A 16,570-nucleotide genomic window follows, 5' to 3' on the forward strand; every position below is an offset into this window, starting at 1 on the left:
ATGGCACACTGAGATGTATGAAGCTGTGTGACGTCACATAAAGTCCGTTACTGTCCGGTATGAGAATGTATCAAAGGAAGTTCATAGAATTAAATAAAACATACGTTGCAATCAAAGTAATTTCTGAGAGACAAAGTCAATTTACATAAGTTCAAAAGGAAACATGAAATTTGTAATTAGCCGTTACTTAAGGCATCCAAGGTAAATTAGTTTTGATACAAATACCGTAGTAGTAGTTGGTAGAATCCTCCTGTTGGAAATTAGATAGCAATTCCTGTAGAGATGTGGAGTTGAATAACTTAATACTTCTTGGAATAGCAATCTTCAGGATGAATGAGACTAGTTGTTATTAGTCCCTTTGTGACCAAACTGCAGCTGGTATTTGTAAATCCAAATGTTAAAGTAGTAGAAGTAAATCTTCTTTTGATAAGTATATAGCTTATAAGAAAGAGAGCACTGGTTTCAGCAAACAATACTCAACAACTAAGCACTTGTTTGGGGCGGGGTGATGCCTTAAGTACAGGTGAGGAAGGTGAGTTGAGGCAAAAAGTAAAAGCAGGACTGGAATCCTTACAGATCCCCCCCCTCAAGCAAGCCGACCACGGGTTGGAATTTAGGTCTGTTTGGATATCGTCTATGAAAACGAGCAATAAGCTTTGGAGCATTAATGTGTGCATGAGGTTCCCAAGTATCATCCTCTGGGGCGAACCCTTTCCATCGGACCAGATACTGTAATTCCCCATTATAAAATCTTGAGTCCAAAAGATCATAAACTTCATAGACATCAGTGCCCAATTGAATAGGAGAAGGGGGTAGAAGAGGTACATCAGGTTTATCTCCCAAGTAGGGTTTCAATAATGATACATGGAAAGTTGGGTGGATGGGTAAAGAATCAGGTAGATCAAGCCTGACGGCATTTTCATTGATGATGTGTAGAATTTTGAATGGGCCAAGGAACAACCCAGCCAATTTTTTACTTGGTAAGTGCATTTTAATGTTTTTGGAAGATAACCAAACATAGTCCCCTATAGAATATTTCGGAGAAGCTCTACGACGTAAATCATAAAATTTCTTCTGAGAAGCCTGAGCTTGTTTGATGTTATCTCGTAAATGTAGGAAATTTTCAGCTATGTTTTGTGTTAGCACATCAACAGATGGTGAGTCATGTGTAGAAGTCGTTTGGATAGTGAATCTTGGATTAAAACCATAATTGGCGAAAAAGGGGGAGTAATTTGTAGTGCTGTTAATGGTATTGTTATAGGCAAATTCAGCCATGGAGAGAAAGGAAGTCCATTTATTTTGATGATATGAGCAATAGCAACGTAGATATTGCTCAAGCCACTGATTGAGTCTCTCAGTTTGGCCATTAGTCTGAGGGTGGAAGGCTGTGCTTAACCTTTGATCGATTTGGAGTGCTTTAGTGAGTGCTTTCCAGAAGCGTGAGGTGAATTGGGTTCCTCTATCAGTAGTTAAAATGGATGGTAACCCGTGGTATCGTACAATGTGGTTTAGAAATAAATATGCTGTTTCAATGGAAGTGGGTAACTTATGAAAAGGAATAAAATGTGCCATTTTAGTAAAATGATCGGTAACAACTAAAATGGTGGTTTGTCCAGAACTAGGTGGTAGATCAACTATAAAATCCATTCCCAAATGAGACCAAGGAGATTCCGGTACTTCCAAAGGAATTAAATAGCCATAGGGAGGTCTCCTTTCTGGTTTTGATACTGTACAGGTTGTACAATGTTGTATATATTCCTTTATACTGGTTTTCATCGATGGCCACCAGTAACTTCTGGAGATGAGCTCATGTGTACGTTTGATTCCTGGATGACCAATTAGTGGAGGGTCATGATGATCTTTGATTATTTTCTGTCTGAAACGTTCTGGAATATAAAGTTTAGAACCATGGAAGTAAAAACCATCCTGGAGGGTTAGGCTATCTAGTAGGGTTTGGTCTTCTGAAGAAAGATCAGATTGGTATTCCTTATCCTGTTGAGATAGGATAGCAAGGAATCGAGTAGGGGGAAGAATGCTAGTAGGAGAGTCTTCCTGTATAGGTCTTGGATCTCGTCGAGAGAGTGCATCTGCCTTCCCATTTTTTGAACCCGGCCTGTACATGATTTGGAAATTGAAACGACTAAAGTAGAGACTCCATCTCACTTGACGTCCAGATAAAGTTTTATTATTTTGTAGATATTCCAAATTCCGGTGATCCGTATAAATCACTATAGGTAGGGAGGTACCTTCAAGGAGATGTCTCCAGAATTCGAAGGCTCTTTTAATGGCTAGAAGTTCCTTGTCCCCAATGGAATAATTGATCTCTGCTGGAGTCATAATTTTTGAATAGAACCCAACTGGGTGTAGTGGTTCTGTAGGAGACTGTCTTTGGGAGAGGACAGCGCCAAGAGCATAATCTGAAGAATCCACCTCTAGGGTATATTGAAGGTTTGGATCAGGATATTTCAGAATGGGGGCAGATGAAAAGGAATTCTTTAGGAAGTTGAACGCATCATCCTGTTCTTTAGTCCACTGGAAAGAGCAATTAGCACTAGTTAATTTAGTCAGAGGTTTTGCAATTTTAGAAAAATTGCGAATGAACTTTCTGTAATAGTTACTGAAACCAAGAAACTTTTGTAGTTCTTTCCGTGTTGAAGGTGTGGGCCATGATTTTACTGCTTCCACTTTGTTATCTTGCATTTGAATCCCATTTGGGCTGATGGAGTAACCCAGGAACTCTATTTTGTTGGTGTGGAAAATACATTTTTCCAATTTGGCGTATAGCCGATGGACTTGGAGTCTTGCTAAAACCCAACTAACATGTTTGATATGTTCTTCTAGATTTGTGGAATAGATTAAAATGTCATCTAGGTAGACAACAACACATGTGTCAAGGAGATCATGGAAAATGTCATATATCAGGTTCCTTGGTTATTTGAATCACAACTGCAGAGTCTAAATAAATTATTTTTGTTTCACAACTGAAGTACAGGCTATTATATCAGCATAGACTGTTTTATTCAGAGTGATTTTTTTTAAGTAATGGCAGTAAGTCTTTATATGGTTATATAATATCGTTATACCATATAAATATTTAGAGGCTGAAAATAAGTATTATTATTAATAACAACTTTTGACAATAATTGTGCTCAAACCCAAATGTGAGAGATAGTGTTCATTGTAGTAAGCACTGAGGCATGAGAGATGTGAGACACACAGACTGCAGCTGCTGACAGGGGCGTGACCTGCTGCGAGACACAGCACACAGAGTAATGCTTGCAGCGTGGTTATCTGAACACAGACTAGTGATTGTAAATGGAGCTGTGAGACACGCTGAGTTGTAAGGAGCTGTATGGCACACTGAGATGTATGAAGCTGTGTGACGTCACATAAAGTCCGTTACTGTCCGGTATGAGAATGTATCAAAGGAAGTTCATAGAATTAAATAAAACATACGTTGCAATCAAAGTAATTTCTGAGAGACAAAGTCAATTTACATAAGTTCAAAAGGAAACATGAAATTTGTAATTAGCCGTTACTTAAGGCATCCAAGGTAAATTAGTTTTGATACAAATACCGTAGTAGTAGTTGGTAGAATCCTCCTGTTGGAAATTAGATAGCAATTCCTGTAGAGATGTGGAGTTGAATAACTTAATACTTCTTGGAATAGCAATCTTCAGGATGAATGAGACTAGTTGTTATTAGTCCCTTTGTGACCAAACTGCAGCTGGTATTTGTAAATCCAAATGTTAAAGTAGTAGAAGTAAATCTTCTTTTGATAAGTATATAGCTTATAAGAAAGAGAGCACTGGTTTCAGCAAACAATACTCAACAACTAAGCACTTGTTTGGGGCGGGGTGATGCCTTAAGTACAGGTGAGGAAGGTGAGTTGAGGCAAAAAGTAAAAGCAGGACTGGAATCCTTACATTAGCACAATTGAAATTAAAATCAGGCCCTACATATTGGGTTGCAGTAGTAATAGATATCCAAATATGCCTCTAGTATCTCTGGGATAGCAGTTAGTGTCAGCATAATTTCAAGGGGACATACTGAGCCGCCCCGCTCCCCTAATGAAGTGCGTTATAGGCTGTGTGTTGGGTGATAGACGCCATACTCTATGGATTTTCAGATATATATGGATGGGATAGATGATTAATTGTTCTATTACTCTATTTACTTGTGGGCAGTGCAACACTTTGAATCTAAAGCCCTTATTTTAATTATATATTGTAGGATGTCTCCTAAGGGCCCCCCCACTAAACCCCCAGAAAACATACAGAGGAGATTAAGGACTTTATAAAAGTTGCAGTGTCAACTATACGAGATTAGATGCAAATATACAATGCACTGATTCAAAATATGAGTGTAGTACATATAAAGAACACAATACAACGTGAGCAAACACAATAGACTTATCATTGAAACCATAACCTCTGTAGTCAAGGACAGATCCCTGTGCCCCTTGAGGCAGAGTATAACCCCTTCCCCGGCTCCGGCCGTAAGCCGCAGGAAGCAGGCTGAGTAGATGAGTAAAGACTTCAAAGGGACCTCCCCGGCATGGCAGTATAAATAACTAGATTACATTATATTCTATCCTTATAACTATGCCATTGTGAGATAAAATATATAAACAGTTGCTCTACATTAATGGGTAACATTTAATTGAACAAGTTGAGAGTACTCGGATCTCTCCCCTAGCGCACAATAAACCTTGTATGCCAGAAGAGAGTTTATACTAAGTTTCAGGACCAAGTTCCAACATACAGACCACGAGAGAAAACACCGTCCCAACATCCCAGTCCCGATCACCTGAGCCACGAATATGGCGGCGGCCGGAGGAGGTAATTTTTGAGTCGATGTCCACTTTCAATTTTCCAGGTTGGGGCAGAGTCCGTCCAATTAATTAAGAGCCCAGATTTATTTAGTTTGGGAGGGCTTGCTGGAGTGGAAGTCATCTTGGAGCACAGGGCAGCACGGGAGTCCCCCCCGGTCCCCCGCACCGACATGAACCCCGTCGAGATCCCATCCGGCATTAGGAGCTCTAGAGCCGCACCAGCTGCCATCCGTTCTGTTGCATAAGTGCTGTTAATCACTGCGGTGTCAGTTAGTTTCCCAGTCGAAAGTTCGGTATCGCCTGCATAGTCTAAGCAGTCCTTCTTGTTGACTCCCGCCACGCGGCTTGTCAATTGTGGTGCAGGGCGCAGAGGTCTTACTGTGCGTGTGGGTATCAATGGAGGCACGGCAACCTTAGACACATCTTGGCTAGGATCTGCGCTGGTGCTGATATCAGGCTGATCGAGCTGATGTTGCCCGTGATAGGCCTGCATGAAAAAGTCCCATGGAACCCCCGCAAGCAGGGTTTGGAAGCAGCATTCTAGCTTTTCCATGCTGTGGTCAATGCGTGTTTGCCGACCTATTTCCTGTGTGGCAGCCATCTTTGCTATGGAGGATGAGAAATTAATAATAATGTATTCTGTACTTCGGGCACTTTTTAGCTAGTATTCTCGAGGGGGGTGGCGCTGCCTATGTATGAGCCGCCGCTCTAGGCCTCCTTCGTCCGGTGCTGGGCTCAAACTTCAAGAATACAGCACAAATTTACCCAAAATTCAAGTGCTAACTAGCAGATTTGCTCAAGTAAACAGATGGTTATAAATCCTTGCTGTAAAATTTCTTTTTTACCGGCGGGTATCAAGATCTCTGTAAGAGCTCAGGAGAAGTGCGACTGTGTAGAGTCGCGGTCCGGACATGCCCCCTCGTAGGTATTTTATTTAATTAATTTATTGATAGTGTAGTGTTAGGTTTAATTGTAACTTAGGTTAGGATTTATTTTACAGGTAATTTTGTAATTATTTTAATTATTTTAGCTATTGTACCTGGTTAAAATAATTACAAAGTTGCCTGTAAAATAAATATTAATCCTAAAATAGCTACAATATAATTATAATTTATATTGTAGCTATATTATGATTTATTTTACAGGTAAGTATTTAGCTTTAAATAGGAATAATTTATATAATAAGAGTTAATTTATTTAGTTAGATAAAAATTATATTTAACTTAGGGGGGTGTTAGTGTTAGGGTTAGACTTAGCTTTAGGGGTTAAAAAATTTATTAGAATAGCGGTGAGCTCCGGTCGGCAGATTAGGGGTTAATGTTTGAAGTTAGGTGTCGGCGATGTTAGGGAGGTCAGATTAGGGGTTAATACTATTTATTATAGGGTTATTGAGGCGGGAGTGAGGCGGATTAGGGGTTAATAACTTTATTATAGTAGCGGTGCAGTCCGCTCGGCAGATTAGGGCTTAATAAGTGTAGGTAGGTGGCGGCGACGTTGGGGGGGGGGGCAGATTAGGGGTTAATAAATATAATATAGGGGTCGGCGGTATTAGGGGCAGCAGATTAGGGGTACATACGGATAACTTAGCTGACGGCGGTGTACGGAGCGGCAGATTAGGGGTTAAAAAATTTAATAGAGTGGCGGCGATGTGGGGGGACCTCGGTTTAGGGGTACATAGGTAGTTTATGGGTGTTAGTGTACTTTAGAGCACAGTAGTTAAGAGCTTTATAAACCGGCGTTAGCCCAGAAAGCTCTTAACTCCTGTTTTTTTTCTGCGGCTGGAGTTTTGTCGTTAGATTTCTAACGCTCACTTCAGCCACGACTCTAAATACCGGCGTTAGAAAGATCCCATTGAAAAGATAGGATACGCAAATGGCGTAGGGGGATCTGCGGTATGGAAAAGTCACAGCTGTAAAGTGAGCGTTAGACCCTTTCCTGACTGACTCCAAATAGCAGAGGGCTATAAAAACCAGCGTTAGGAGCCTTTAACGCTGGTTTTCACGGCTACCGCCCAACTCTAAATCTAGCCGTAAGTTTTTATCTTGAAAGGTTTTGTTTCTTATTGCTATCTCTTCTGCTCGGGGAGTTTCGGAACTCTTGGCTTGCAGTGTGATTCACCATACCTTTTCTTTCATGCGGATAAGGTGGTTCTTCACTCTAAATTAAGGTTTCTCTCTAAAGTGGTTTCTGATAGAAATTGTTGTTCCTTCTCTCTGTACCAATCCTTCCTGTCATAAAGATTGTCTGTTGCACAACTTGGATGTTGTGCGTGCTCTAAATTTCCTCCTACAGGTGACTAAGGATTTTTGCCAGTCTTTTGCCCTGTTTGTTTGTTTCTCAGGGAAGCGTAAGGGTCAGAAGGCTTCTGCTACTTCTCTTTCTCTCTGGTTGAGAAGTATAATTCGTTTTTGCTTGTGTGGCTGCTGGTCAGCAGCTTCCGGAGAGAATTACAGCTCATTCCACTAGATCTGTTTCTTCTTATTGGGTTTCAAACATGAAGCTTCTGTGGAACTGATTTGCAAGGCCGCAAATTGGTCTGCTCCGTATACTTTTTCAAAAATTTTCAAATTTGATATTTTTGCCTCAGCTGAGTTTTCTTTTGGGAGAAAGGTTCTTCAAGCTGGGAAATCATACACACACATCCTCAGCCCTGGCATGCTCCTCTGACACTGTACCTACGCAGATGTTCCCATAACACTGGAGGAAATCTCTGAGTTCAGCTGACTTTCTTCACTATAAGTTCATCTAGAACTCTTACTATTCTGCCCTTAATCTATATAAGCAACACTACTTCTCTACTCTTATCTCTACTTGTTCTTCAAACCCAAAATGTCGGTTCTTCACATTCAATACTCTTCTCCACCCACCCCACCTCCCACTACAACTTCTCTCTCAGCTCAAGATTTTTCCAGCTACTTCAACAACAAAATCGACTCGATCAGAAATGAAATCAGCTCTCAACATACTATCGGTCTCCCACCCCCCACAAAAGCTCACAATCATTTAAAACCCACATAGTCATAAATGTAGATCTTTTGCCCTTCTTACAGAGGAAGAGGTTTCTTCCCTTATACTATCGTCTCACCTCACTACCTGTACCCTCGAACCCATCCTCTTACAGCTACTCCCCTTCCTCTCTTCTACCCTTACCCCTATACTCACACACATCTTCAATCTCTCCCTCAGCACTGGTATATTTGCCTCATCTCTTAAACATGCACTGGTCACACCTATCCTCAAAAAACCTTTGTCAGGGTTTTTTCCCTGTTTTGTTTGCCATGTGCTGCTGGCAGCCATTTTACTCACCTCTCTTGATGACTCTGGTGCATACTGTGTGATGCTGCTCATTTCCTGCACTTCCTTTTATGGCCAGACTGATGTACATCATCTGTGTGAGACAGGACGCAAGTCTCAGTATGCTTTGCCCTTGTGTTGTCTCAGACCTGTTTGTGAGAGCTCCTGTGTATTACCTGGCTATCTGACGTCCCTCCTGGTTCCTGATCTCTGGCTTGTTCCTGACTCTGCTGTTCTCCTTGTTCCTGATTCTGGCTCGTACTTTTTATTATTTTTTGCTATTAATAAAGGTTTGATTATTTTTTCACTTCTTGTCTCAGTCTGATTCATGGCACCCTGACATTACGCAAGGGCCATGAATCCTGATGGTGCTAATAATCCACCTTTACCTGCCATAATTTTCAGAATGGATGAACAGGATCACCGCTTGGATCAATTTGCACTAGCCCTGCAAACCCTGCTGACTCGCACTGCACATTTGGACCAAAGTGTCCTGCAAGTTATGGCTGCTCCTGTTTCCGCTGCTGCACCTAGTCCTACCAGGAGCATGTCCTCTACCTCAGCATTATGGAGGCGATCCTAATCAGTGCAGAGGGTTTTTGAACTAGGTGGGCATTTACTTTGAGATGTTCAGGCGTTTCCCTCTGACAGAGCTAAGGTGGGATTTCTCATCTCGTTACTCTCTCACACAGCTCTTGCCTGGGTAATCCCTTGTGGGAGACTAATAAACCTGTGATTTCAAATTACCCTGAATTTGTGGCCTCTTTTCGAAGGGTATTTGATGTTCCGGCTCGCTCTTCCTCTGCTGCTAAACGACTCGTCCATTCAGCAAGGTACAAGATCTGTTGCTCAGTATGCCATTGAGTTCCGTACGCTTGCCACAGAGGTAGGTTGGAACAATGAAGCCCTTGTTGCCGCCTTCTTTCATGGGCTCTCTGATGCGATTAAAGACGAAGTTGCTGCCAGAGATTTACCAGAAGATCTTGAGGCATTGGTGTCTTTTTTGATCCTAATTGACATCAGACTAAGTGAGAGGCCCTCTTTCAAGGAGCGCTTGCGGAAGCCTCCTGTTCCGTTGTCTCCTACGTGTTCGTTCCCACCCATGCCTCCCTCTCCTCCCATGCCTCCTGGTCCTGAGTCACCAGGTACTGCTGAGCCGATGCAGTTGGGATTCACGCGTCTCTCCACGGCGGAGAGGGCCTTTAGGAGGAGGTAGGGGCTCTGCCTCTATTGTGGGTTACAGGGCCACCTTTTGAAGTCTTGTCCTACAAGTCCGGGAAACGCTCACACCTAAGGTCCTGTCGGGGGCAGACCTTGGGTGGTTTATCCTCGTCCCTGGAACCGCTAAAGGAGAAACCTTTGGTCACGGTTGTCCTTTCCTGGTTGGACTCTTCCATAGTCACCCAGGCTCTTGTTGACTCCAGTGCTACGGGCTATTTCATTGACAGTACTTTTGTATCAAAGCACTCTATTCCGTTTTGCCTCGGTCCGTCCGCTTGCTATTGAGGCCATTGATGGCAGGCCCCTTCAGCCCGCACTCGTTACTCATGAAACTGCTCCGTTATCCATGGCTGTTGGGGCTCTCCATTTTGAAACCCTCCAGTTCCAGGTGATAAACTCTCCGCATTTTCCGGTTGTTCTGGGTAATCCCTGGCTCCAAAAGCACAATCCCAGTCTCGACTGGCGCAGGTCCGAAATTTTGTTGTGGTCTCCGCAATGTATTTCCTCTTGCCTTCGGAAACCAGTTAAAGTCTTGTGCACTTCTTCTGTATCTCAATTGCCAGAGGAGTACAGAGAGTTCCTAGACGTTTTTGACAAGGTGCGTGCCGGGAAGTTGCCTCCTCACCGGTCTTACGATTGTGCCATAGACCTGCAAGCCGGAGCCATTCCTCCTCGGGGCTGGGTTTACCCTCTGTCTGTTGCGGAGAATTGTGCTATGGAGGAGTATGTTGCCGATGCTCTGTCACGGGGGATCATCCGCAAATCCTGCTCTCCTGCAGGGGCTGGGTTCTTCTTTGTGAAGAAGAAGGGTGGTGAGTTAAGACCATGCATCGATTATGGGGGTCTTAATCATCTAACCATTAAGAATGCTTACCCTATTCCGCTCATTACGGAACTCTTTGACCGCCTCAAGGGAGCTACGGTCTTTACTAAACTTGATTTGAGAGGAGCGTACAATCTCGTTAGGATCAAGGAGGGCCACGAATGGAAAACAGCATTTAACACCAGGAGCGGGCATTATGAGTATCTTGTAATGCCCTTTGGCCTATGTAATGCTCCTGCTGTTTTTCAGGAATTTATTAATGATGTCCTACGAGATATGTTGCAACAGTGTGTTGTGGTGTACTTGGACGACATCCTCATACACTCACCCACACTTGAGGCTCATCTTTCTGATGTTACATGGGTTCTTCAGAGACTACGTGAGGACAGCCTGTTTTGTAAACTCGAGAAATGTGAGTTCCATCAGACTCAAGTAACCTTCCTAGGTTATGTTATCTCCATTGCAGGGTTCTCCATGGATCCTGACAAGTTATCTGCAGTTCTGCAGTGGCCTCGCCCAGTTGGTCTTCGGTCTATTCAACGTTTTTTGGGGTTCGCCAATTACTATAAAAAGTTTATTAAAAACTTTTCTTCCTTGGTCAAACCTATCACAGACATGACCCGTAAAGAGAATGATCCACTCCATTGGTCACCTACTGCCATTAAGGCCTTTGATAGTCTTAAGACTGCCTTTGCTGCCGCTCCAGTTCTGGCTCATTCTAGCCCTGTCCTGCCTTTTGCTCTTGAGGTCGATGCATCTGAGACTGGAGTATGTGCCCTCTTGTCTCAACGTCCTACGCCTGACGGTTCCTTGCATCCGTGTGGTTTCTTCTCTAAGAAATTGTCTCCAGCGGAGTGCAATTATGAAATTGGCGATAGGGAATTACTGGCCATAATTTTGGCACTCAAGGAATGGAGGCATCTTCTCGAGGGTACTAGCTTGCCAGTGCTCATTCTTACTGACCACAAGAATTTAACTTATCTGTCCGACAGGCCAGAAGTGCGCTATTTTTGTCTCTGTTTAATTATGTGGTCTCCTACTTGCCTGGTAGTAAGAATGTTAGGGCTGATGCCCTCTTTCGACAATTTTTCCCTCTGTCCAAGGAGAAGTCTGTACCTACTCCAGTTATACCTCCTGACCATATTTTGGCTACCATACGTACTAATTTGACTTCTCCCTTGGGGGAGGAGATCCTGGCTGCACATACCAATGCACCTCCTGAGAAACCTAGTGGTAAGTGTTTTGTTTCTGAGAATCTTCGAACTAAACTTTTGCACACTTACCACTATCCTAAAGCCGCAGGTCACCCATGCAAGAACCAAATGATTTGGTGTGTCACTCGACAATTCTGGTGGCCAGGTCTTCATTCTGATGTTGCTGCGTATGTAGCCTCCTGCTCAGTTTGTGCACAGAATAAGACTCCTCAACGTCTTCCTTTGGGACTTCTTCACCCTATTGCTAATGGTGAGCGTCCTTGGACACATCTTTCAATGGACTTCATTGTCGAGCTCCCTTTTTCCAATGGCAAAACTGTTATCCTTATGGTGGTTGACCGTTTTTCTAAAATGGAGCTTGCTTCAATTTTTGCCCGGGAGGTCTTCCGTTTACATGGGTCACCCAAGGAGATAGTGTCGTACCGGGGTAGCCAGTTTGTCTCCAGATTTTGGCGTTCCTTTTGTGCTCAAATGGGGATCCAGCTTTCCTTCTCCTCGGCATATCACCCTCAATCCAATGGGGCTGTGGAACGGTCTAATCAACTCTGGAACAGTTCCTCCATTGCTATGTCTCAGATCACCACAATAATTGGTCTGAACTGTTACTTTGGGCAGCGTTTGCTCGTAATAGTGCTATTAATGCTTCCTCCAAGTTATCCCCGTTCATGGCAAATTATGGGTTTCAACCATCCTTGTTGCCCGATTCATTCATGTCTCAGGGTATTCCGCCTTTGGAGGAGCATCTCTGGCAACTCCGTTCCACGTGGGTACAGATTCAGGATTGCCTTCATCGTTCTATGCAGCGCCAAAAGTTCCAGGCTGATCGTAGGCGTCTGCCCGCGCTTTCCTACCAGGTTGGTGAGAGAGTTTGGCTGTCCTCCCGCAACTTGAATCTTCGTGTGCCTTCCAATAAACTGGCTCCATGTTATGTTGGTCCTTTTCGAATACTCCGATGGGTCAATCCTGTGGCCTACACTCTTGATCTTCCTCCTGCAATGCGCATCTCCAATGTTTTTCATGTCTCCCTCTTGAAACCATTGGTTTGTAATCGGTTTACCACTGTGTTGCCTTGTCCCCATCCTATCTTTGTTGACAACCATGAGGAGTATGAGGTCAGCAGCATTGACTCTTGTATGTCCAGGGGCCGCGTAAAGTATTTGGTTCACTGGAGGAGCTACGGTTCGGAGGAGCGTTCATGGGTTCCCTCCTCTGATGTTTATGCTCCCGCCCTCCTCCATGCCTTCCATGCCCGTTTCCCCAATAAGCCTTTTGTCCTCCCGCAGGGGAAGGGTCGTTGAGGGGAGGGTACTGTCAGGGTTTTTTCCCAGTTTTGTTTGCCATGTGCTGCTGCAGCCATTTTACTCACCTCTCTTGCTGACTCTGGTGCATACTGTGTGATGCTGCTCATTTCCTGCACTTCCTTTTATGGCCAGACTGGTGTACATCATCCATGTGAGACAGGATGCAGTCTCAGAATTGTGATGTCATCACTTATTATTTTAAGGGCCTCTGTTCAGTATGCTTTGCCATTGTGTTGTCTCAGACCTGTTTGTGAGAGCTCCTGTGTATTACCTGGCTGTCTGACGTCCCTCCTGGTTCCTGATCTCTGGCTTGTTCCTGACTCCGGCTCGTCTGACTACTCGCTTTGGCTCCTGACTCAGCTCGTCTGACTACCAGCTCTGGTTTTGATTCCTGGCTTGTTATTTGACTTGTGGACTTTTTATTATTTTTTGCTATTAATAAAGGTGTGATTATTTTTGCACTTCTCGTCTCAGTCTGATTCCTGGCACCCTGACAACCTTCTCTCAATCCAACCTCCCCAGCCAACTACCGTCCTATTTCCCTTCTCCCTCTTGCTTCAAAGCTTCTTGAAAAGCTAGCATATGCATGTCTATCCCATTTTCTTACATTAAACTCCCTCTTTGACCCATTGCAATCTGGATTTTACCCCCTACACTCCACAAAAAAGCTATTGTTAAGGTTACCAATGACCTACTTACAGCAAAATCCAAAGGTCACTTCTCTCTGCTTATCCTCCTTGATCTGTCTGCAGCCTTTGATACTGTCGACCACCCTCTCTTGCTCCAAACCCTCCAATCCTTCAGCATCTGAGACACAGCTCTCTCGTGGTTCTCTTCCTATTTGTCTAACCGTACCTTTAGTGTAGCCTTCTCTGGGGCATCCTCTACCCCGTTACCTCTTTCTGTAGCTTTTTTACAATCCATAATGAATGCCTCTGCCAGGCTCATCTTCCTTACACGTCGCTCTTCATCTGCTACAACTCTTTGCCAATCCCTTCACTGGCTTCCTCTTGCCTCCAGGATTAAACACAAAATTCTCACTCTGACACACAAAGCTCTCAACTGCACTGCTCCCCCCTACATCTCAGACCTTGTATCCAGATACTCTCCCTCCTGCCCCCTTTGCTCCGCTCATGATATCCTAGTTTCCTCCTCTCTTGTTACCTCCTTACATTCCCGTTTACAGGACTTTTCCAGACTGGCACCCATCTTGTGGAACTCGCTCCACAAGACTCTCTCCCCTAGTACTGAAAGCTTCAAGCACTCCCTGAAGACTCTACCATTCAGGGATGAATACAACCTACTCTAAAATAGGTAGAAAATAAGTGAGGGCGCTAAAAACAGCTGAAGATATAAAAAAACTTGTTCAGAAACATGCATATAAGTACAGAGTACCCAATGGTTATAAAATTGACTATACAATGTTAAAGGAAAAGTAAAGTATCAAGGACCTCTATGCAGCATGGCAAAGTACATATACAATTAGGTTGAGTTTAATTGATTAATTTTTTCGTAATTTATTAATAAAGTTATAATTTTACCTTTCAATCGTCAAATATATATAGCTGTTCCTCCGCCTGGATAAATAAAAATGATTTATTTGTAAATGAAGAATATCATCTTCAGGATTCTGATTGGTCCTCCAGTGGCATCTGGATTTACTCACTCACACCCCCAACTTAAAGTACGCATGCGTGTCTCATTGAATTCACTCCCTGTATAGAAGCGCGTTCATGAGACACGCATGCGCACTTCTTCAACATTGAGATCACATTGAGTGATTCATATGAATCACAGCAGAGACAGCACCTAAACGCATGCGCAAAAAATTATGTTCCATGGTGTCGCACACGACTTAACACGTGAGAGCAGGTGGGACCGCTCTTACTTGCAAACTAGAGAATCCAGGAAATGAGCGGGTGGGCGGAGGTTAAAAAAAAAAAAACGGTATGTGAGATAAATCAAGAAATACAATAAAGAAGAAGGAATTTTAAGAAATTAACTTAGCGACTACATACTGTGTTAGAAGCTGAATCGTTGGCATTAATTTTATGGTTTAAAATTGACTTTCACATTAACTAGACCTGACAATACTATGTAACTAAACCAATCTTGAATACAAAGTATCATAAAATAAACAATGGAAACTAATGTGCCATACAATTAATTGACTTGCGTCGTATACACAATACTTTATACTTTATTTTAATTTTACCTTTTGATGGAGTTGCTTATAGTGAAAAGTGTGATATCAATTGTCCTAGTGCAACACTTTTTTTATATACCTTTTTACAACCTACACTAGCCTTCCTATCTCCACTGCTATCCCCTTAAACCCCATAGCATGTAAGCCTATGAGCCCAGCTGTTTGTCGTTCACATTCATTGCCGACTACAACAGTGCAACTCTCGGCAGAGCCCTCTACCCATTTGACCTCTGTAAATATTATTTTGTATAACACCTATGTTCATAGCGCTGCGGAATCTGTTGGTGCTCTACAAATACTTGATGATAATAATAATATGTTCTGGGTCACTGTGTTCTTGTGTTCTGTTTATTGTCCGTGTGTCTGATGGGATGACTGTGTTCTTATGTTCTGGGTCACTGTCCATGTGTCTGATAGGAAGGATGTGTTCTTATGTTCTGTGTCACGTTCAGTGTGTATGATGTGAAGGCTGTGTTCTTACGTTCTGGGTCAATGTCCATTTGTCTGTTGGGAAGGCTGTGTTCTTACATTCTGGATCAGTGTTTTTGTGTCTGATAGAATAATTGTGTTCTTCTGTTTCAGGAAGATCCTGCTTCCACTGCTGGCATTACCACCTCCTTCACAGAACCTACTGCTCGTTGTTGACTCTTTGGATGAGACTTGCTGCTGTTGTCATGCCAACAGCTTGTTTACAGAGCCCAGTGGTTCCATTGCTGAACTTCTCGCCAAACATCATGAGCTTTTTCCACCATGGCTTCTGCTGGTGTGTTCCACGCGAAGGCAGAGCAAAACTGTCACCAGGTTGTTCTCAGGTGATTATTGAAGCTCCCATGTGTTCAATGGAAAAATTAAAATAAGCATGCATGATGTTTTAGAGCAGAGGTGCACTATTTTTTTTATATACATATATATAATGGGCTGGTCATTAATGACAGGATTGGTCAAGGGCCACATTATTCTTAGACATAAGGTCAAGATAAAATTAGATCATAATTACAGTCAAATGTGTACAACCTGGTATAAATAGTATATTCCAAACACACCTGGGCAAGCAGGAGGAGCCCTAAAACGCGTAGTGTAGATTGAAAACCTGGCCAGGCAAGCAATGTTTTTGTCTCTGCATGTTAGAGTTATATTGGTTTAATCTTTTTTTTAAAAAATATTTAACCTATTTATTGATACACTGATTTATACAACATTTACCTTACTTTGTTTATGGCATTTGTGGCATATTTTATTTGTTATATTTTTTATCAATAAATTATATATTTATTAGACACCAGTATTGTTTTTCCTTTCTGGCGCTGTCTATATTTAAGACATTCTAACTCTGTATTGTTTGAGATAGCAGCCTACAAAAGGAAGTTTATAATTTATTTGTTTGTTTCATCTATGCTCTTTCTTATTTCAGATTGAGGTTATAAACTATAATTATTCTAACCTAGAGTTTTCTGCTAAGGCATCAAGTCCTGAAACAGATTTATAGGTTTCTTTGGTCTGAAAGAGTAGATTTAAGGCTGGGGGAGCATATATATTATTCACTGAGGACTGGAGGAGCAGATGTATAGGTTACTAACGTCTGGAGGAGCAGATTTATTGGTTACTGATGTCTGGAGGACCAGAATTATAGGTTACTAAGCCTGGGTGATATTTATAGGTTACTGATGTCTGAAGGAG

The 16,570-nt window shown here is 42.7% G+C and overlaps 1 protein-coding gene across 2 annotated transcripts in view; it reads left to right on the top strand.

Moving 5' to 3' along the window:
* LOC128654741 (ankyrin repeat domain-containing protein 50) overlaps positions 1-16,570 on the top strand; it is a 118,689-nt gene that overhangs the window by 56,190 nt on the left and 45,929 nt on the right. For both annotated transcript variants that reach the window (XM_053708839.1, XM_053708838.1), the window contains exon 3: positions 15,476-15,705. In XM_053708839.1, the coding sequence (XP_053564814.1) occupies positions 15,476-15,705 (230 nt within the window). The remainder of the gene's footprint in view (positions 1-15,475; positions 15,706-16,570) is intronic.

This window comes from Bombina bombina, chromosome 3, assembly GCF_027579735.1.
Source record: "Bombina bombina isolate aBomBom1 chromosome 3, aBomBom1.pri, whole genome shotgun sequence".
NCBI classification, from domain to species: Eukaryota; Metazoa; Chordata; class Amphibia; order Anura; family Bombinatoridae; genus Bombina; species Bombina bombina.